The sequence below is a fragment of the Ooceraea biroi genome, chromosome 7 (genome assembly GCF_003672135.1).
Source record: "Ooceraea biroi isolate clonal line C1 chromosome 7, Obir_v5.4, whole genome shotgun sequence".
Taxonomy (NCBI): Eukaryota; Metazoa; Arthropoda; class Insecta; order Hymenoptera; family Formicidae; genus Ooceraea; species Ooceraea biroi.
In genome coordinates, this window is record NC_039512.1 from 12,890,796 (window position 1) to 12,913,323 (window position 22,528).

At 38.8% G+C, this 22,528-nt stretch overlaps 1 protein-coding gene across 1 annotated transcript; it reads right to left on the reverse strand.

Annotated features, from left to right (window-relative positions):
* Positions 1–7: 7 nt before the first annotated feature.
* Positions 8–16,764, reverse strand: LOC105279697 (collagen alpha-5(IV) chain). The gene is made up of 5 exons (XM_026971121.1): positions 15,827–16,764; positions 8,230–8,353; positions 7,009–7,350; positions 3,640–6,936; positions 8–2,471 (listed from the first exon to the last, which is right to left on the reverse strand). The coding sequence occupies exons 1-5, from the start codon at positions 15,860–15,862 to the stop codon at positions 1,117–1,119; spliced, it is 5,154 nt and encodes a 1,717-aa protein (XP_026826922.1). The 5' UTR covers positions 15,863–16,764; the 3' UTR covers positions 8–1,116.
* Between the last annotated feature and the right edge of the window lie 5,764 nt (positions 16,765–22,528).

Sequence of the window (22,528 nt, forward strand, 5' to 3'; positions counted from 1 at the left end):
TCTTACGTTAAATTGTAACAGCATTTATTTTAAAATGTATCATCTTATATATATAGATAAGAGTAAAACTATATATTATGCGGAATACAATCATCTTAATTATAAACATTAACAATTTTCTACATGTTTATAATAACTCTCCGTGCACTAAAAATATGAAAACTTAAATGATATGCAAACTCGAAAGAATCTGCAAACATCTTCCGTTAGAAAACTAAATTTTAAAGTAATTTGTATATGTTATCTATATCTGAATACTGAATTACATATTGTTTGGTGTAAAGTTTTATTAATCATTTCTTTATTTTAATTAAATTTTGTATAATTTTTCAAGTATATATTACATAATCTATATTTAATGTTCATTACATGCTATTTAACCCTCCACTTGTATCAGAAAATCGAACATAAAGAGTTGAAATCCCTACCATAAATTCTAATAATAAATATCAGGATATTAGTTGATATTTCTCTTGAAAAACAGAAACTGGAACTGACGTTTTATTAACGAAAGCTTTCAACAGTTTCGCATCAAACTACATATTAAAAAGAATAATCATACTCAGCAATTTATAATACGAATCTTTAGCATCTGTTGCTTTTACACAATGAATATCAATTTTTATAAATAATATATAAGGATAATTTAATCATATTTAAATGGTAAAATAATATGACAATGTATAAAAAGTTTAAAGCAAGAATGATTAATAAATCATGTAATTTAAAAGATTTCCTTTTTAGACTTTACGCTTGAAAGATTTTCATATAAATTATAAAGTAATATAATTCTTCCCTTAATTTTTTATGCTTTAGCCAAATAATAGAATAATTACATGATTTATATGTAAACTTGAATTTAAAAGTGATTTTTGATTTGTAAAAGTATTAACTATTGAAGAATTAATCTCTTCTTGTACTCCCCATTCTCCGGGTATCTCGCTAAATTTGATTATTCTGGTAAGCAATAATTATTCTTAATTGGCCATCCATCAGCTAACCAGCAGCTGACGGACGGGCAATGCTAATATCCCATATATTTATTGATATTCTCTAGAATAGGGTAAATTTCTTTTTCGAGAACGATTACAATTTAAGATAAGTTAGCAGTACTCCTCATTCTGCTCTTCTGGCTTTGCTCCTTCTTCGTCCGATGCTGGTCTTCACTGGAACATTCAAAAAGCCAAGATTGGCTTGACTTAATGCGTCTTTGAGGTAATCGATATTGCCAAGCTGCGTTACGTCGAGCGTCTTTATACCGAGTTTGCTGTCTTGTGTGCCGCATGCATCGCATGCATATAGGACGGGGGTGGCGGATGGAAAGATGACCTTCATCTTATTGCTGTCCATCTCGTCTCCGGGACAGTATGGTACAAAAATAACAGGAATGAATCCAAACTGACCAATGATAGGGGCGGGAGTCGTGCTGATTGCTACGTTTGTGCTGTTATTCGACTCGACTAGGTAACAAGGACATGCTTGTGGGTCTGGCCCTACAGGTAGCGGGAAGGGCTTGACGTTGATGAAATTGGGCGGCTGAACCCCAATAGCGTCGAGGCCGGGACTCGCCTGGGATGATTGTTCAAGGCGTGCATTTACCTGTTTTTCTGGACCAGTTGGAAGTCCATCCAATGGTACATTAGAAATTGGTTTGCTATCTTCATCGGCGGAATTATTGTATTCTTCACGAGAATTAAATGTGCTCTCTTGTCGTCCTGCTTTAAATCGGTTTGGACCTTTGGAGAATTGCCGTTGTGAGTTTGGATAGTATACTGATTTCTGATATTGATCTTCATCGTGCACAGAAAATTGGTCGAAATTCCTAGATGATTCCTTTTCTGATTTTACTTCCGTATGGGTAACGTAATTAGAAGGTCGTGGAGTTAGTTTAAGCAAATCTGTGTTTTCATAATTCTCAACAGTATACCTCAATATTGGCGGTGTCGAAACTGTTTGCAGCGAATTGATTTCATCTGCATTGTAAGATTTTTGCTTTCCATACGTTGATGATATTTCGCCTTGAGATTTATATTCTTTCTGGTTTATATATAATGGTGTGCCTACTTTTGCGAAGTCGGGAAATGTCGTTGATTTGGTATTCTTTACAGTATAGTTCGCATACGAAGAATCAATTTTGTTTTTCGAGTAATATGGTGAACCAGAGTTACGATCGTGAGTACCAAACGAATAAGTCTTAGATAGTTGATTCTTTATCGACCCTTTATGTGAAGGTCTATTTGTTTTTACTGGAGCTACGTAATCTGGATCGCCAGGCCACGGACCGTTAGGACCTGGCGAACCAGTTGGCCATGGACCATCAGGACCATTAGCTCCATCTTCACCTTCACCACCTGTACCACCGATACCTCCTACGCCACCAATGCCACCAATTGGACCTTCAGGTCCTTCCGAACCTTCTGGACCTTCTGGATATGTTGGATAGCCAGGATAATGAGGATAACCAGGATAACCTGTAACATATGAAAAAGTTAACAGAAATGTATCTAAAACAGAAAGTTTCTACCTAAAAGTTATGCAAATCGTGAATGATCTACATCACATTGCAACATATATGTAAATAAAATTAACAGAAAACTATAAATTGAAAAATATCGATATAATTTGTGGAATTCTGTGAATAATAATTTGTTTAATTCTAAAGAAAATTTGATTATCTGTACTAAAAATACAACAATGTACCTGGTGTTCCTGCAGTACCTGGCCTGCCAGGACTTCCTGAAGTACCGGGTCGTCCGGGGTATGGTGGTAGTCCGGGACTACCTGGTATTCCAGGCACTCCAGGTATACCTGGCGTTCCTGGATATGTGGGATAAGACGGTATCCCTGGTTTTCCAGGTGTGCCGGGTCGACCTGGATATGGCGGTAATCCAGGAGTACCTGGTCTACCAGGTGTACCAGGCACGCCAGGTACGCCTGGCGTTCCTGGATATGTGGGATAAGACGGTATCCCTGGTTTTCCTGGAGTTCCTGGTGTTCCGGGAATTCCAGGTTTGCCGGGTCGGACTGGATATGGCGGTAATCCAGGAGTACCTGGTGTACCAGGCACTCCAGAAATTCCGGGTGTTCCTGGTCTACTAGGAATGCTGGGATAATCTGGAGGATACGGCGGTAATCCAGGTATACCGGGAGTTCCTGGAATTTCTGGTGTGCCTGGATGTGCTGGCTGTGGCGGCAACCCTGGCGAACCTGGAATACCAGGTATGCCCGGTGTTCCTGGCGTTCCTGGATATCCTGGATAGGCTGGCGTTCCTGGTTTTCCTGGAGTGCCAGGTGTACCTGGAGTTCCTGGTACACCTGGACGTCCTGGCTGTGGCGGCAACCCTGATGTACCTGAGATGCCAGGAAATCCGGGTGTTCCTGGCGTTCCTGGATATCCCGGATAAGACGGTTTTCCTGATGTTCCTGGTGTACCGGGTGTTCCTGGTGTTCCCGGTGTGCCTGGATATCCTAGCTGTGGAGGCAATCCTGGCGAACCTGGAATACCAGGTATGCCCGGTGTTCCTGGCGTTCCTGGATATCCTGGATAGGCTGGCGTTCCTGGTTTTCCTGGAGTGCCAGGTGTACCTGGAGTTCCTGGTACACCTGGACGTCCTGGCTGTGGAGGCAATCCTGGCGTACCTGGTGTGCCAGGAATTCCGGGTGTTCCTGGATATCCCGGATAAGACGGTTTTCCCGATGTTCCTGGTTTACCGGGTGTTCCTGGTGTTCCCGGTGTACCTGGATATCCTGGCTGTGGAGGCAATCCTGGCGTACCTGGTGTGCCAGGAATACCGGGTGTTCCTGGCGTTCCTGGATATCCTGGATAAGACGGTTTTCCTGATGTTCCTGGTGTACCGGGTGTTCCTGGTGTTCCCGGTGTGCCTGGATATCCTAGCTGTGGAGGCAATCCTGGCGAACCTGGAATACCAGGTATGCCCGGTGTTCCTGGCGTTCCTGGATATCCTGGATAGGCTGGAGTTCCTGGTTTTCCTGGAGTGCCTGGTATACCAGGAATACCTGAAATACCTGGATATCCTGGCTGTGGAGGCAATCCTGGCGTACCTGGTGTGCCAGGAATTCCGGGTGTTCCTGGATATCCCGGATAAGAGGGTTTTCCCGATGTTCCTGGAGTACCGGGTGTTCCTGGTGTTCCCGGTGTGCCTGGATATCCTGGCTGTGGCGGCAATCCTGGCGTATCTGGTGTGCCAGGAATTCCTGGCGTTCCTGGATATCCCGGATAAGAGGGTTTTCCCGATGTTCCTGGTGTACCGGGTGTTCCTGGTGTTCCCGGTGTGCCTGGATATCCTGGATGTGGCGGCAATCCTGGCGTACCTGGTGTGCCAGGAATTCCGGGTGTTCCTGGATATCCCGGATAAGACGGTTTTCCCGATGTTCCTGGAGTACCGGGTGTTCCTGGTGTTCCCGGTGTGCCTGGATATCCTGGCTGTGGAGGCAATCCTGGCGTACCTGGTGTGCCAGGAATTCCGGGTGTTCCTGGATATCCCGGATAAGACGGTTTTCCCGATGTTCCTGGAGTACCGGGTGTTCCTGGTGTTCCCGGTGTGCCTGGATATCCTGGCTGTGGAGGCAATCCTGGCGTACCTGGTGTGCCAGGAATTCCGGGTGTTCCTGGCGTTCCTGGATATCCCGGATAAGAGGGTTTTCCCGATGTTCCTGGAGTACCGGGTGTTCCTGGTGTTCCCGGTGTGCCTGGATATCCTGGCTGTGGAGGCAATCCTGGCGTACCTGGTGTGCCAGGAAATCCGGGTGTTCCTGGCGTTCCTGGATATCCCGGATAAGGCGGTTTTCCCGATGTTCCTGGTGTACCGGGTGTTCCTGGTGTTCCCGGTGTGCCTGGATATCCTGGCTGTGGTGGCAATCCTGGCGTACCTGGTGTGCCAGGAATTCCGGGTGTTCCTGGCGTTCCTGGATATCCCGGATAAGACGGTTTTCCAGGTTTTCCCGATGTTCCTGGTGTTCCCGGTGTGCCTGGATATCCTGGGTATGGTGGTAATCCTGGCGTACCTGGTGTGCCAGGAATTCCTGGTGTTCCTGGATATCCCGGATAAGAGGGTTTTCCCGATGTTCCTGGTGTACCGGGTGTTCCTGGTGTTCCCGGTGTGCCTGGATATCCTGGCTGTGGAGGCAATCCTGGCGTACCTGGTGTGCCAGGAATTCCGGGTGTTCCTGGATATCCCGGATAAGACGGTTTTCCCGATGTTCCTGGTGTACCGGGTGTTCCTGGTGTTCCCGGTGTGCCTGGATATCCTGGCTGTGGCGGCAATCCTGGCGTACCTGGTGTGCCAGGAAATCCGGGTGTTCCTGGCGTTCCTGGATATCCCGGATAAGGCGGTTTTCCCGATGTTCCTGGTGTACCGGGTGTTCCTGGTGTTCCCGGTGTGCCTGGATATCCTGGCTGTGGTGGCAATCCTGGCGTACCTGGGAGGCCAGGAAATCCGGGTGTTCCTGGCGTTCCTGGATATCCCGGATAAGACGGTTTTCCCGATGTTCCTGGTATACCGGGTGTTCCTGGTGTTCCCGGTGTGCCTGGATATCCTGGCTGTGGTGGCAATCCTGGCGTACCTGGGAGGCCAGGAATTCCGGGTGTTCCTGGCGTTCCTGGATATCCCGGATAAGACGGTTTTCCCGATGTTCCTGGTATACCGGGTGTTCCTGGTGTTCCCGGTGTGCCTGGATATCCTGGCTGTGGTGGCAATCCTGGCGTACCTGGGAGGCCAGGAATTCCGGGTGTTCCTGGCGTTCCTGGATATCCCGGATAAGACGGTTTTCCCGATGTTCCTGGAGTACCGGGTGTTCCTGGTGTTCCCGGTGTGCCTGGATATCCTGGATGTGGTGGCAATCCTGGCGTACCTGGGAGGCCAGGAATTCCGGGTGTTCCTGGCGTTCCTGGATATCCCGGATAAGACGGTTTTCCCGATGTTCCTGGAGTACCGGGTGTTCCTGGTGTTCCCGGTGTGCCTGGATATCCTGGATGTGGTGGCAATCCTGGCGTACCTGGTGTGCCAGGAAATCCGGGTGTTCCTGGCGTTCCTGGATATCCCGGATAAGGCGGTTTTCCCGATGTTCCTGGTGTACCGGGTGTTCCTGGTGTTCCCGGTGTGCCTGGATATCCTGGCTGTGGCGGCAATCCTGGCGTACCTGGTGTGCCAGGAATTCCGGGTGTTCCTGGCGTTCCTGGATATCCCGGATAAGAGGGTTTTCCCGATGTTCCTGGAGTACCGGGTGTTCCTGGTGTTCCCGGTGTGCCTGGATATCCTGGATGTGGTGGCAATCCTGGCGTACCTGGTGTGCCAGGAATTCCGGGTGTTCCTGGATATCCCGGATAAGAGGGTTTTCCCGATGTTCCTGGTGTACCGGGTGTTCCTGGTGTTCCCGGTGTGCCTGGATATCCTGGCTGTGGAGGCAATCCTGGCGTACCTGGTGTGCCAGGAATTCCGGGTGTTCCTGGATATCCCGGATAAGACGGTTTTCCCGATGTTCCTGGTGTACCGGGTGTTCCTGGTGTTCCCGGTGTGCCTGGATATCCTGGCTGTGGCGGCAATCCTGGCGTACCTGGTGTGCCAGGAATTCCGGGTGTTCCTGGCGTTCCTGGATATCCCGGATAAGAGGGTTTTCCCGATGTTCCTGGAGTACCGGGTGTTCCTGGTGTTCCCGGTGTGCCTGGATATCCTGGATGCGGTGGCAATCCTGGCGTACCTGGGACGCCAGGAATTCCGGGTGTTCCTGACGTTCCTGGATATCCGGGATAAGATGGTTTTCCCGGTTTTCCTGATGTTCCTGGTGTACCAGGAGTACCTGGAGTACCTGGACGTCCTGGCTGTGGAGGCAATCCTGATGTACCTGGTTTACCAGGTATGCCGGGTGTTCCTGGTCGAGTCGGCGTTGCATCAATCGCTGATCCGCTTCCAATAGGTGCTGCTTATACAATTATAGATATAGTTATTTTATATATATGTAAAATATTTTCAAGTTATTTCTGTTACATACCTCCTGCATCTGGCCTTATTGGGAATTGAGCAGTCGGATTTTCATATCGCCCACATACCGCAGGGAAATATAAATCTTTCCATCGTGTTAGCACACCGTGATGCTCATGATGATCATGATTATCGTCATGTTCATGATGTTCATGTTTATGAAGAAATATTTCTATATCTTTCCCTGGCTGAACAACACGATAACCCCATCCATCACTAACATAAAATGTTGCTTTCAGTTGACCAAAAGAATCAATATAGCCATAACAGCCGTAAGTGACACCATCTGGTCCACGCACTTCATGATGAAACTGACCATTTGGATTGACGTCATAACCATATTTATATGCATCTGCAGATTAAAATAATAATTGCAATCACTTATCATATAAGATTTATTTCCGAAGAATCTATGACAAATATAGGATGAAAGAAGAAATCCATTTCAGACATTTGAGAAAAAAATTTTATATCCAATATTTATTAAAATATATATCTATATATACAGGTTATCCCAGACTTACCGTAAAATTGTATTAAATAATTACAATAATTACTGTCAACGCGTAATTATTTAATAAAATTGTAAATTGTATCGTCTTTATGAATTACATGTTATCGAGATTGGTGCAGTGCATTTCGCATCGATAGTATCGATTATCGTACGCGAGAACGCGCCGCACTTCACGTGTTTTGACAGTTCCTCGTGTATCGCGATTTCGTGCAATACTTATAGTAAGCGATCGGTCCGTCTTTTCTTGTCGATCGTACTGCCGATGTTGCAGAAAGTCGGACGGTGACACGCGAAAATCCCCGTGCACACGTACGCGGAAGTGCGTTTAACGACATACGCGGATAAATTGATCGAACGCGGAGAAGCGTGTGAACTGGCCAGCGAGGTTATCATTGATTTGAATCTGATTCGTGAACAGTGTTTACAGGAATACACTGTTTACAGGACATTGTGCAGTGAAGTGAAGTCGTGAAAAATTAAGATCGAAGAATATATTGATCGGTGCGCGATGCGCGAGGCCCCTTCGACCCACCGTCAATGCTGGAAAAGTCTGTACAAGGACTTTCGTCTTGGAATTGGAATGACGTCAGGAGTTTACCCTGAACCGGTGACGGTAAGACTGGGACACCCTGTATATATAGATTATAAGTCTGTTTTAGAAACATACAGAAATTTATAATTGTATTCTTTATGTTACACATTTTTGTCTTTACTTGCCTGACTCTAAGTTTTGACTTAAGTATTGAATTTTCTGTTCATCGCTAATATTCAGAACCACATCGTTATCCCGATTAGTACTTCTTGATTCTTGAGTGACTTGTGATACGGATGTTGCAATCACCTGAAAATCACAATTATTTGTTTTTATTGAAATATTCCAAATAAGACAAAATAAAAATGATATGCGTAAAAGTAAAATAATAAAACTCTAAAAAACTTTTTAATCTTTAATTTTAAGCTGTATTTATTATCTTTCTTGATGATTGCTCTGCTTATAAGAAATGATTTGCCAGTTGCAATAATTTTGCTTTAGCAAAGCCCATGACATTTCCAATGAAGCACAATGTAATTATCAGGTGTTTAAAAACAGTTGCCCTTTAATATCAGTCACCAGGATTATGTATTTGATACGATCTGCAAGCGCGCAATCGTGAAATATCATGGTCGGCATTTCCCGTTTCTGCTGTTGAAGCGATTTGTAACCATTGGACGCTTGAGTCTCAAGATGTATCGTGCAATTATAAGAATGCCAGAAATCCTTGTTGTGTAACAATATTTATACTAATCAGCTTTTTCCAAGATATTATATGTAATACATCTCTAATAAATGTCTAATATGCTATCTATTTGTTATAAAGAAGATATTATCTCTTTGAAGCGAAATCTATTTCCTTCCTTCTTGGACTCTGAGTATAATTGAAGTTAATTTTTAATTTCTTCTAAATAAATATATCTTTCTTGTTGTAAAATGTTGTTGCAATAAATCAAAATATATATTGTCTCAGAATACAATATATCAGAAAAGATTTTAGGTTTTTATTCGGTGCATCCGCTTTAATTAATTAAGGAATGATATTTACTGAAATATATTTTTATATACTGAAGTATATTAAAAGACTTGATGAAAGAATCTATCGTATCTTACTAAGCAGATGTGTAAATGACTTAATTGACGTGCAGGTACTGCTTTTGCAAGTCTGCAAGTCTGATAGTACGAGCAGAGTAACCCTGTTCACCTTTTCAATGTCTATCGTCCAAAGATACTCTAATGGCGCGGCGCATCATTTTAAATGTCAAGACGACCAGATTACTCTTACACTCGTTACCTAGATATTAATTTTACAAACACATCACGCAATGTGATAAGAATCTAAGATATTTGAAATATTAATTGTTACGTGACAGAATTATTCATAAAAATGTAATAAAAATTGCCGCAAGTTTTCACATAATTTCTTATGACTTATTTGATTTATTAAGACATTTACAGGAGTAAACTAATGTTAGATATGTACATCTATACATTTTAATTTATATAGTATAAGTTAATATGTCTAAAGCTTGTATTTAGAAAATTATTAGTCTTGTCGGAAAACTTTAAAAATTTGCAATAAGTACATGTGTACATATTCTCTCTCTCTCTCTCTAAACATCTTCATCTCATTGTCAGATGATATGTGTATGAAGAAGAAACGTAAATTGTGCATTGATGTAATGAGATGAAGATGTTATAAGTGCATTAAAACATGATGTATACTTTTTTCTTAGCAAAAGAAATTAATCAGCGTGGTTTTCGTTTCCATCTTTGAACATATTGTCATCTTTTATTAAAATAATCTTTACTTTCTCGGATGTGATGCAATAAATTAAATTTTTTTGCTGTCGCTTTTGATCTCAATTAATTATCAATTCTATATAAGCGAAAGTGGAAAGTGGTTAATGGACTAAAAGTAGAAATCCTTTTCTTGATTATTAATTTACACGAAATTATTCAGAACTAAAATCTTACTTGAAGTAATATTTAATTACTTTCGCAAAATAATTGAGCAATATTAAGCGATGACAAATATCAAAAGGTCTTTTATAATAACTTGATAAACAAGTCAATACTTTTTTATTATTATCTTCAAATTGTGCCAATTATTATCCAAATCGAATCTTATTATCGGACTGTCCAATTTTGTCAATAATCCGTTTTCTGATTGACAATGACAAAAATTATTCTTTTCAGTTTCACTTTCTCCCAGCCAATAATATTGTTACATAGCAGCTATATAAGAGTAGCATTGTTGTGTTGATGAGATTGGAGACTCTCGAAAGATGAGATCTGAATCCGGCATCGAATCCGACTTCTTCCTCATCCCGTCTCGCCGTGCGAGCCCCGCGGCGTGATAATATAATATAACGAGGATGCCTATACTCTCGTAACAGGGTTGCCGGATGCTGTTGCGAAAGGTAGCGATGCTCTCTCGGAAGATTACACTCGCGTCTTTGCGACCTCCCTAAATGGTGACATGGTGAATAAAAAGGCCCGTTTCGCACTTATAGTCCGAAGAAATGTCAAGGTGGGGATACGATGCCCGGGTTCCACCGTCATGACGTATCCGAACTCGCTCGACGAGTTCTTTAATCACATACTTCAGACATGTGTTGTCAAGACTTGACTGCTAAGATCTAGATTAATTTTAATTTTATTCTTCTTTCCACTCTTATTCTTCCTTTCTGAATCTGTATGATGAATATTATGTGTCTATCAGAGAGTAAATGAGGATCAACCATGAAGATATCTGTCATATCTAATCTTGTATCTTATATCTTCAATCATCATTTAGTCATCACAATTGATTCTTTTAATTAAATATAAAGTAATTGATTTGGTTTCGCTGTAATAGTGAATTGTATTTTCATCAAATCGAATAGACGATTCATCAACTTAAATAATATTACAATTTCGTGGAAACTATACCATAGCTTTTTGTTCGGTACATGCTATCAGTATTTTTATACATTGTCAAGAAAAGTAGAAGACCGTGTTGGAGTCACCAAGAATCTTGTCTGATCGTGATTCTAAGTCAAAGATTATCGTTTTCCCACTTGTTGTTCCACTGAACGATAGCTGCGTGAATTGATTGTATCCAAGAACTATGCAAAGCTTTATTACAGGCAACCATTGCTTGAAGATATCTTCAGATAGCTTCCGATCATTTTCTATATTCAACGTATTCCTTCATGATTCCATGGTGGTACCGCTTTACGGTCGTAAACATAATTTATTCCATTCCGTTGTGCAATTGATTCGCGCCTAATAAAGAGGTCTCTTGCAAGACGAAGAAGTATCGTTAAAAGTGGCACGTATCCTGGTCGGCAAAGGTAGTAGTAAAGTTAATGTAGGTTTGGCCAGGATCCGCAGACTCCGCGTCGCGATCGATGATCTCAACAGTCCCGTTGTTCCACCCACGACAAGGGAAAGTCGCGATTCCGAGAAGGCTACGCGCGAGAAGCTGGGACTCCTCTCCGTCTTGTCTTCGTCTTTCAGCCCCGGGTTGACAGACTGTGGAACGAAAGGTTAATATATGCTAACTCCTGACGCGACCCTACCCCGTACACGCACTTGCCGCGTCAAATGTTGCCGCAAGGATTAAACCCTACGGTATTTATGCCGCGATATTTTAGTGGACAATAGCGAGATCATTTCAGCGAAGGCAATAGTAGCGTCCACGAGCGTTGCATATCTTCAGAGGCATTTCTAATCTGGTTTCGGGGAACTTGAATATGAAACATGATGTTATTCCAAGATACTCTTTGCGATGCAAATAGGTATCCCGATAGATTTTATGAATAATCGAATAATGCAGTCTAATAACAAATTGATGTAACAAATCAACAATTCAAATAGTGTAGAACATACTTCTTACATACTTCTAATAGTTTAAAATGAAGAAGAAAAGTAAAGAAAATCTACTTGATTTTCTGGTTTATTGTATGAATATAATTGTTTCCATAAAATATATATTGTAAATATGCGATAAGCTATTAAAAAATAAAACTGCAAAAATTAAAATCAGCACACATATTTGAGCTGAAATTTTCAGGAAAATGATATTCAATGACAATTTTAATCTTCGACTGAAAGAGATAGTTTAAAGAGACGGAGTCACTGATTACACGATAAGAATGATAAGATGTTGATTTATGCGAAGTCGTGAACCCAACAGCCGATGTGGGCAGATAATATGCGTAATACAAGAAGAAAGTCCACGGAGTGTCCCAGACCTAGTGAACCATCTTTCAACTCTATATAGTCTATTTCAATCTGAAAATAGGAGTCCTAAAAAATCCCTTTTTGGTTAACAATAATAATTGATTAATTAACTAAATATTTTGTCAATTATTCGATAAAAATTATAAAATAAATATCTAATAAACCACCAAAATAAAACCAGTTTTGCATAATTCATAGAATATTAATTTTCTTATGCATTGACAAGAATTAAGTTGTTTAGAAGAGGGTATAGATAATGAAATCAAATTTTATACATATTTTTACGTTTTATTATCAGGACATTTGATGCAACCGGATCTCTTTTAATTACTCGTGGCGAATCAATCGTGACAATCAAATGGCCAAAGTCGTATCGTCTTATGAATCGCAAGAGCCGGATCGATGCATCATCTTTCAGTGAAAGTCACCTGTAAGCGATTGCGTAAAGGACCAGCACGATTTAGCCTGGAGCGAAGCCTCCGGTATACAATTGTTTACTCTCTGTGCACGATTATGGACCGCATCGATTTTAACAATATTGCATTAAGAGCCAAAATTTATCTTGATAAATTAATGATGTGGAAAATAACTGGGATAGAGGTGCTTAGTGATGTTGACGCCAACATTCTTTGTCGATAATGAAAAATAATGGAAGAAATCGTCACATCATTTGCCAAATATGCTTGTTGAAACGACGGTCAAATAATCATGAAGTGCATGCTGAATTTATAAAACGTATCGATGGAATGGTCCACTATTATAATGCTCTTTTTTCGTCACCAGAGTGTCTGGAAATCCCAAATGGTTTCCTGCATATTGAATTGCAAATAGTTCAAGATGCCTCACGCAAGTCTCTCTGTCCACATGCAGTTTAAGTTCTCTTTAAAGTTAGGTCCGATTAAGCGGTAAAATATCCCTGGTATTAAAATAATAAGGCCATGGGGTAAAGGGGAACTATAAATGTCAGGACTTTGTCAGTGAAATGTAGGTAACTGTCTTCGATCACGTCCTTCGCCACTTTTTTCGAAGTAGCCATTTTATTATGCAGCACCGCGAAACCGCAACCGATGTTGCGCTGGTAACAGATTGCGATTAACGGACTCCATTGACAATGAATCTTCATAATGCGTATCTAAATATCACAGTTGCCCAACCCATAACTTTCAATACTCGCCAAACCCACATTCTTCTCGTTTAAATAAAATGTCAAAAACTGTCATCTCAGAAGGACGTTCTAATTTTGGCACATTTAAATATACAAGTCACAATACTCAATATAACTTTAAATCATATTATTCTCTGTTCAGGATATAAATTTTCAATATATAAATATATATAAAAATTATTTTATAATATATAAGTTTCTCATAAAATTAAAATATATGTTATATGTATTACAAAATATATTAATTTTTAATTAACACTTTTAATTCTTTCATTGAAAACAATAGATTTCTCGTTGCTTGCATTCTTTGCATTTACAATAAAGATAAAATCTTGTAGCTTCAGAAGAAGAAAAAAAATTAAAGAAACGAAATATGTAATTTGAATGCTGTTGAAATTTTATAAAAGCTGAATATGGGAATTCATCGATATAGAAAATTAATTAGGATATTCAATTTTTATCTTGAGCGCTTGTACGTGTCGGCACGCTAAGAATAAGAACTTTATCTTACGTGTGAATGATACATGTAAATGTGAATGATTCGTGACAACAAATGTCCAAACGTAACTCATGTTATCTGACATCGCATCTGATACCTGATCAGTCGAAATGAAACGACTGTCATTTTGACAATAAGCTCTTCCATCAAAGAAGATAAGCATCTACTTTGTAACCAGCAATTATCAGTGAAAGGCCCAATCAAACAATTATTTACATACATGCGGCATTTTCGCACGTCATGTAACAATTTGTGCGCGTATTATATTGTTGCACATTACTTGTTGGTAAATTTCAATTAAAAAAATAAATATCAAGTCTCTGAAGTAGATGAATCATTACATGTGGATGCGAAGGTCTTACGCTCGATTTTAATTCGGAACATGCAAAATTCGATTCGAACTACCGGGCAGATACTTGCGAAATGTTCGTGCCATTCCATAGAAAGTCTGGCAATGATTGACGACTACCGGCCGCTATAGTTATCTTGCAACTGCATCAGAAATTATCTTCGGATGCGATCTGTTTTGTTATTTGCAAATCTGAAATACAACGTGCGCGTTTTCGATATTCGCTACGAAGTGCTACTTATCAAGAGTGATAGTATTCAAAATTTTATATACACGATATTGACATACAATAATATTATTATAGCAATATCACAAAAAAATGAATTTGATGTGTGTTATATTATTAAATACACAATGTTTTAAGTTATATTATTATATATACATTATAACATGATATATTATACATAATATATTTTATGTAGTATATTTCATGACCGTGTGCATGATTTGGAATATCCATGCGGTGAATTAAAGAAGAATTAATGAAGAAATAAGGAAATTTAATAAAGATCATTAATGAAGAAATTGAAAGTCAACGTTTGTCATGATTGTCAAACTTGTGTTATCACGTACAATATCGCACGTACGATATTGCCGTAACGTTGTGGCATTGAAAGAGTTATGAATGAAATGTAGTGCACAGCATTCTGCTTGAGAGCCGAGATCAATGGAAGTCTTGGGGATAACAAGTCACGAGTTGAATGCAGCTATCATCGACTGGTAATCAACGTCACTTTCTATTATATACTATTACGGTGTAAACATTATTATACGTAATAATTGATAATAACAGTAATAATGGTCACTATTGTCATAAGGAACTTTTATGATGTATTTTGTGTACAACTTACGCGTTTCCGTGTGACACATGACAGCACGTGTCATTTAATCATGTGGTTTTAAATGATAAGTATTTCCTTTTAAATAAGATTATTTTCTTTTGCAATTCTTTTCTTACGATAACAAAAGTCTAGTACGAAATTACTTAGACAATAAAATGCACGGTTAATTTGCAAGAAAAGCAGTAAAATATGAAATAATTTAAAACATTGAACATCTTTTAACAGAATTTAACAAAATGATAATATATGTCCACATTAATTGTTTATCAAATTTTGATTTTGAATGCTGAATATTAAAATTGATGTACAGTGATATTAATAACATAAAATAATAATTAACCACTAAATAATAAATAATAAATAATAAATAATAAAAAAGTAGACTTCGTTTTAAAATTTCATTTCATTAATAATAAATTATTTTTTGTACTTTTATAAAAATTTTAATCAATTATAGTGCAATTGAAAGATTGAAAATGAGCTTTCACAGAGAAGAAAAATAAAATAAAATATGTGTAAAAACAACATATTAAAATAATATTTAATGTCACAAAATTTAAAACAAAAACCTTCTTTTCAAATAATAACTGCAGAATATACATTCTTTTACACAAACGGCGAGCAATTTCATGCAAGCTCATTGATTTTCTAAGATCCGCGACGGATGCAAGAAAAAGGGGATGCAGAAAAGACGTACCAAGATGAAGAAGATCGGAGTGGCACGCCACAGCATTTTGACACTGAATCCTTTTTCAGCAGGGCATCGTCCGCCAGCGAACCTCCAAAACGAAGACGATGATCCTCGTAGATAATCGCACGCAACCGCGCCGTTCGAACTGAAAGACTGAACAAGTCGCTGGCTGAAAAAGGCTTTTATACAGGGTGGGGATCGCCAATCCCCCGACGAGTCCCATCTTCGCTCGCATCTTCTCTTTTTTTCTATTCTTCTGGTTTCGACTCCTCGAATATTACTTCTGTGCCCTCTTCCTCCCCTTTCCGCTCTCTCCTTCTTCGCCTAAAACGTGATTTTTCTGAATCATTGATGGTTACAATTAATTAGACGACATATCAATTAATTATTAATATTTACAGATATCACACATCTGCAGTATTCATAACAGCAATGAAGCCTAATGGTGATTGCTTAATTTACATGATTGATTAATTAATGGTCATTTCAGGTGAGACTTCAATAATTGATAAGTCATCATAAAAGTCGACTACTATATCTTTCTTTTTTTCAAGCTGATCTCGGTGAATCAGAGGTCCTGATTCACGGCATTTGGTACGTGCGAGCAAGGCTACTGAAGAATGATCTTTGAGATGACGACATGCCACATAAATGGTAACGGTTGATGGTACTCACACATAGACATTAATTGTTTAGAGAGATACAAGCATACTGTAAATTAGTAAATAAACAAGCATACCGTAAAATAATTTTAAGACGAAGCGACTTCTTTATGAGAATTTGTTATATGTCACTCACATAAGAGTCACATATTAATTATTATCTCTCGATATACATTTTGCAAATGTTGTAACAATAACAAACTTTGATTATCTTTGGTGTAATTATCAAATAAAGTAAAAAATCTGGTATTGAGATTGATTTATGTAGATTCTTAATGATTGTCAATTATTTACTTTATTTTACTATTTATTAAATTAATTATTTACTAGAAAAGGATGTTTATCTATTAAGTAATAAAATTTAGTAACATGTTAATATATTTATAGTTAATATATTTTTCCTGTTAATATATTTTTTATATAATCTCTCAATCTTAGAAATTTGCTTTTAATAGATCTATTGTATGTTACGCGCTTATCTGCTTGAAAATAACTTTCTTCTTCTCGAAATCGATGTGTTTTGTCATTGTTAATGAAGCAATAGGTATAAGTGCCGCGGGGATCACTTTCGTTCTCATCGCCGAGCTCTCGGAGGGGCGAAGGATAGATTAGAATTAAAATGACAACACGCAAATCTGATACGAAATGCGGATGCGATTGCCGTTAAACCTCAGCTTTACTCGGCCACACAATATTCATAAATGCGGTATTACAAAAATTATTTCTAAGAAGATTTAAAAAAAAGTTTAAATATTCCTTTGATCTTTCAATATGACAACTGTGTCGTACAATTGATCATATTATTTTCTTCCTCAAGTAAAACGTGCGTTTATCGATTGGAAGTAACACCCTGTTTGGAGACACTGCTTTGTGTGCAACAAGAATTCTTTCCGAGAAATATAAAGTTCCTTTTATCGGATTTAACCGTTCTCGGCGGGGGAGTTTCCTTACTTTATCTGTAAATAATCTTCCAACTGATCCAGTCTGCACCGAATACAAAAGCAATAAAGGAAGTGCAGTAATGAATGCTTTAAAAGGATATGTGCAAACGTTTTTATTCATACAAGTCTGAAATTTCTAGAAAAGCAGTTTCTACTATTTATCTTTTATACTCAATTGCGGTATTCTAATATAAATTTGTTCTAAAATTAAATTAACACTAAAAGATCGTGAAAAATAAGATCTCGAATAAAATGTGGCCTTTAAGAGAATGGTAAAAATTAACATGTAAATTGTACATTAAAACATTCCGATTCCGGTTTTTTCGGATTCCTTTCATTAATAATCATTAATAAAACGTTTTGAAAAACTTTTCCCTCTCCCTCTCCATGTTCATTTCTTGAAATAAAAATAGTTGCCTAACAATACTAGGAAATAAGTTTGATTAAGTTAAAAGAACTAATTTAGCTGATGCATTAGGACCGTTTTTTGAGATACGCAAAGTTTTCCCTTACTCAAAATTCTTTTAGAGATTTAGGCTTCTCGTTTCGAAATCGCATTCCTTATCGATATTTATTTAAGTTTTGAAACATCTGCCTGTTTTTTATGTCCGCATCTAGTGAATCTAACATCAATATTTGCTGACGCTGCCGAAAGAGTAGGATGTTGTAGGATCTTAAATGAAGTTACTTAAACGGAAGATGAGAGAGTTTGGACACGTTTCTGGAAGCGAATTTATTCATTTCAACAATCGATGATAGATTTACGAAGAAGCCAAGTAAGGACAGAACGAGAAACCGATAAGAGCGCAGAATGCGATCCATGTTATCGGCTTGATAAACATACAAAATGATTTATATTTGTGGAGTCGCAATTAACCCCATTCAAGAAAAGAGCGAAGAACATAATTTAGGCTGTACATATGCATTACGTAAACGCAACAACGCCATATTTTTCAACTATTTTTTTATTTTATAACAATAAGATATAGGAAAATAAATAAAACTTACGACATCGGTTGATCGTCCATTTAATAATGATATAGAACACGAGTCAATTTCCTAAATCAAGTGAGATCTTAAATTTTTATGACACGCGTGACGAGATATTTTTGGCCGACACCCATTTTCGGATGAATTGTGCAAAGTTTTAAACTGCAGGATGATGCAAGTTGTGGTTCCTGTTAGCATAATTTGGTTACAGATGATATCAACAATATACAAAATTTTCCAAACTTGCTGACAATGAGATATTTCTCATCGAGTTGGAGTAGATCAGGGTTTTGGCCAACACTATCATTGATTATAACGCTTCTTTTCAGACTAACTAAGATGAAAGGTTTGAATTACAAAACTTCGTTGAAATAAAAGTTGTTTAAATGTGAAAGAAGGATTAAGACTTCACTCTCAATTTAAAGATTGCAGCTTGTTTCTCTAAAACGACCCTCTTTTAAAATATACATAATTTTAAACATGAACTAATTTGCTTTAATTTGACCTAAATTGTTAAATTTGAAGTATCTTGTATAAGGAGTACGGTATAAGAAGGACATTGAAAATTCTCACAAAAGTTTTTAGCCATGCTAGTTGCCATTCCGGCAACAGCCGTGCGTTTTGAATGCCGTTGGCGTAAGACAGTTCCTCACGATGTCAGTGAATTGATATGAATATTTACGTGTCGTTTAGAGTCCGTACACTCGTTGCTCACCGTATTTTTGCTGCAGATATGTGGGACTTACGTAAAGTCGCGCGCACAACGGACGATAGCGTAGATTAAACACGATTAAATTACATTATCATCATCGCATCATGCCAGATTTCATTTACAATCTACAGCATGTGACGCCAAAATAAATTGAAATTCAATCGAGCTAGCTTAATTCGCATCGCGAGGTATCCCAATGTTTGTGAGAGCCGCTTGAAAGGGAGCTCACGTAGGTGAGGGAACGGCGAACGAGGAAATTTGGTGGCATGCTCCGATTCTGACCCGGAAATTCTTACGAGTAAAGCCAGGTGACGTCACGTCGCCGGTCGAGGTTCTGCCTCGAATTTTTCAAGCATTGGTCCATCGGGTCTGCATTCGAAACTAGGGTTTCACTGCGTTTTTGCTTGAAATATCGCGTATAATGGCGCGATAACGTGCGTAACTGCCTCGTCTCTCCCTCCTCGCTGACTCTCGGCTATATTAACATTTAAGATAAATTACAGAAGTGGACTTTCGGGATAAAAAACGCGATACATAATTCACCTCCAGTTTGTTGAACCTAGAAACGTCTTTAGCATCAACACCTTGCTTTCGAGATATCGAGCATACTCTTCAATATTGAAGAAGCTACTTGTAATTCGAAAACACAATCGTTTTTAATCTTAAACATTGGTATTATCTTCTTCACAGTGGTTCTGAGTACCATACATGCTCAATTCTTCTGGAATAAATAAATTAAACGACGAGTAACGTTCCGCTATTTATCTTCACGCTTGAAGCCTAATTCACGAGTGACCTTTCATATTCACTTGCTCGTAACTCAAACGCTGTTGATGTTCGACATTTTGATGTCGGAATTCTCTTCTGTCCTTTACCTCATTTTATTATACTCAACAGATCAATAAAAGGGATATACCTTACGCGTTTAAACTTCAAAGCGTGAAAAGAGGAAAGAGAAGAAAGAATCGTAGAAAGATGTGAAAGCGCAAAGGTACACGCTTGCTTGGCCCATCCCGGATTACGCAAACGCTTCTGATGTCTGCATTAATTCATCCTAAACGCTCGGATGCCGGAAGTGTATCGGAATTTATCGACACCCACGGAGAAAAATCTGGGAGTTGTCGCGACGAGCTGCTGATGTGCTAATAAATGGCTGGAATCTATTTCGCATGCCACATCGCAGATAAATTTTATAGCCCGGAGAAAGTACTCGCGCCGTCTGTCCGTTCTAACTTTCTGCGTTTAAAACAAAATAGATGTGACGTTCTTTGCTTTGCGTTGCTTTGGTTCATAGAAAAGAAGAAAGAAAATATGTTGGTGCAGAAGATATGTCAAGAACGTATGGCGTGTTTATCATCTTGATTCACATGCTCAATCCTTATTTTCAACATAGAGCTTTCCTCTCCTTTGGGAGATGATTAAAGATCCCAAGTTAAAAATATCAAAAGACAACGCCAACTTTATCTGAACCTTAAGCTTCGTGTTGTCAGTTTTGAAGATAACCAACGTTAAAAATCTCGCAAAGTTGTCGACAGGACTGGACATACAGAAGACTCTGTACGCGCAGGATTCTAAAAATAGACTTTCCTCCTTGCGAGGTAAAGGAACGGATAAGTTGGACCATGAGGCATTAACATATGGAACGATCTCAGTGAGATGAGCTAGATAGCTCATCTCAAGCAAAAGCCTTAATAACTCTATTGCCATATTAGTTAAGTTATCTGGACGATCTCGTGGATTCCGGTTGTGAACAATTTTCAAGGATCCCTTTAACGAGAGGCAAAGAAGACAAGGACAAGATGGCTGTCACAGATATCAGTCATGCTGCAGCAAATCATTCGAATTTCAGTATCACTAGTGCCAAGTGTCAGTGGATCAGCCGATATTTTGTGTATCTAAATTCTCGCGAATTAGCATAACACAACATGGACACGAAGGTGTCGCCGGGTCGTCTTTTATCTCTGAAGATTTATGTCTGGCGAGATCACGCACCGCCATGAAAGGAGGCGCGTGGGTTTATCTTGCGTGAGCCCGGGCGCTGCAGTTAAATCATTGTCTTTGCGCGAGAAGGTTAAGGACCCAGACCATTAGGGTGGACAAACCGGTTTGGGTATTCTTCGTAACGTAGAATCGTTTCAGGAAGCCCGCAAACGTCTTTTAGCTGATGATCCTCCCATCGTTAACTTCATCTCTCGCTAGATTTGTATGATTAAGTGCCGGCTGTGTCATGTATAATAATATATTGTAAATAGAAAAATACATTGCTGCATCCCTAGTAAGTCTTTGTATTTTCTTACATTTATGGCCAATTAAGATCATGAGAATGATCAGATCAAAATCGCCTCTCGTGTGACAAGCTGCTGAGAAATAGATGAAGTCATGAGAACAAATTCAGTAAGACAGATCACTTCGTTCCCACTGCGATCAGGGCACGTAAGGACATATAAGACCGTCCGATCGAATTCATTATGGATCGAGTACATTCGCTCCGCATTTGAGCAACGCGATGATTGCCGACACATAGTCCGATGTGGGTTACTGCCACAATGACCACATTCTGTGAGTCGAAGATTCTCTCCCTTTTTTCTGTGCATTTTCCGTACATCCTTTTAAGGACTTTCTGCAAGGACTCCGCAGAAAAGTTTTCTTCAAAAGCATTCCATCCGGATGACTGACTGGGTTTCGTGTTATTTGCTACTTCAAAGTACAACGGTGTTCTACTTCTCTTGCACAAGATCTGTATCCAGTATTTCTGTATCCAGTATTTTTTAGATTCAAAAAATTAACTTATAAAGATTAAAGAAAAAGAATGTTTAATTCCTCGTTTCAGTTATATATTTTATACATAATACTTTATTTCTGTTTTCTTTATACAAGACATGGATGAAAATATTACAGATTATTTTTTTCGATTACTAACGTCTTCTCAATAAATGTTACAATTAGAAGAAGCAGGAAGCTAGAACAAATAGAAATAACTGGAAAAATACTTATACATGAGATTAAAGTTAAAGCGCGGAAGCACGTACATATTTATATAAAATATAGAAATTGTAACATAAATTGTAGATGTTAAAATATTCCTGCATACAATTACGCACTTTACACTTGTATTACAATATCGAATTTCATTAAAGTTACAATAGGAATTGAACAGGAGTGAAAGAAGACAGAAATCAGGGAGTAACAACAGCTACAATTAGAAGTTACGCATCTTGCTACACAAATAATTCCTGATTAGTATTACAAACTGCTAATTGCAATAAGAGGAAGATATATATATATATATATATATATAAAAGTAAAATATAAATATAATAAATATATCAGAAAATATATCTCATATAAAGAATTATTATACTTAAAATATACCGCAAATTAGGAAGTATATCATACATTACAT

Coding starts and splice junctions, on each gene's coding strand:
- LOC105279697 (XM_026971121.1), bottom strand. CDS start 15,862: ATGCTGTGGCGTGCCACTCCGATCTTCTTCATCTTG. Junction 6,937..7,008: donor AATAAGGCCAGATGCAGGAG/GTATGTAACAGA, acceptor TTGTATAAGCAG/CACCTATTGGAAGCGGATCA. Junction 2,472..3,639: donor CGGAATTCCTGGCACACCAG/GTACGCCAGGAT, acceptor CATATGTTACAG/GTTATCCTGGTTATCCTCAT.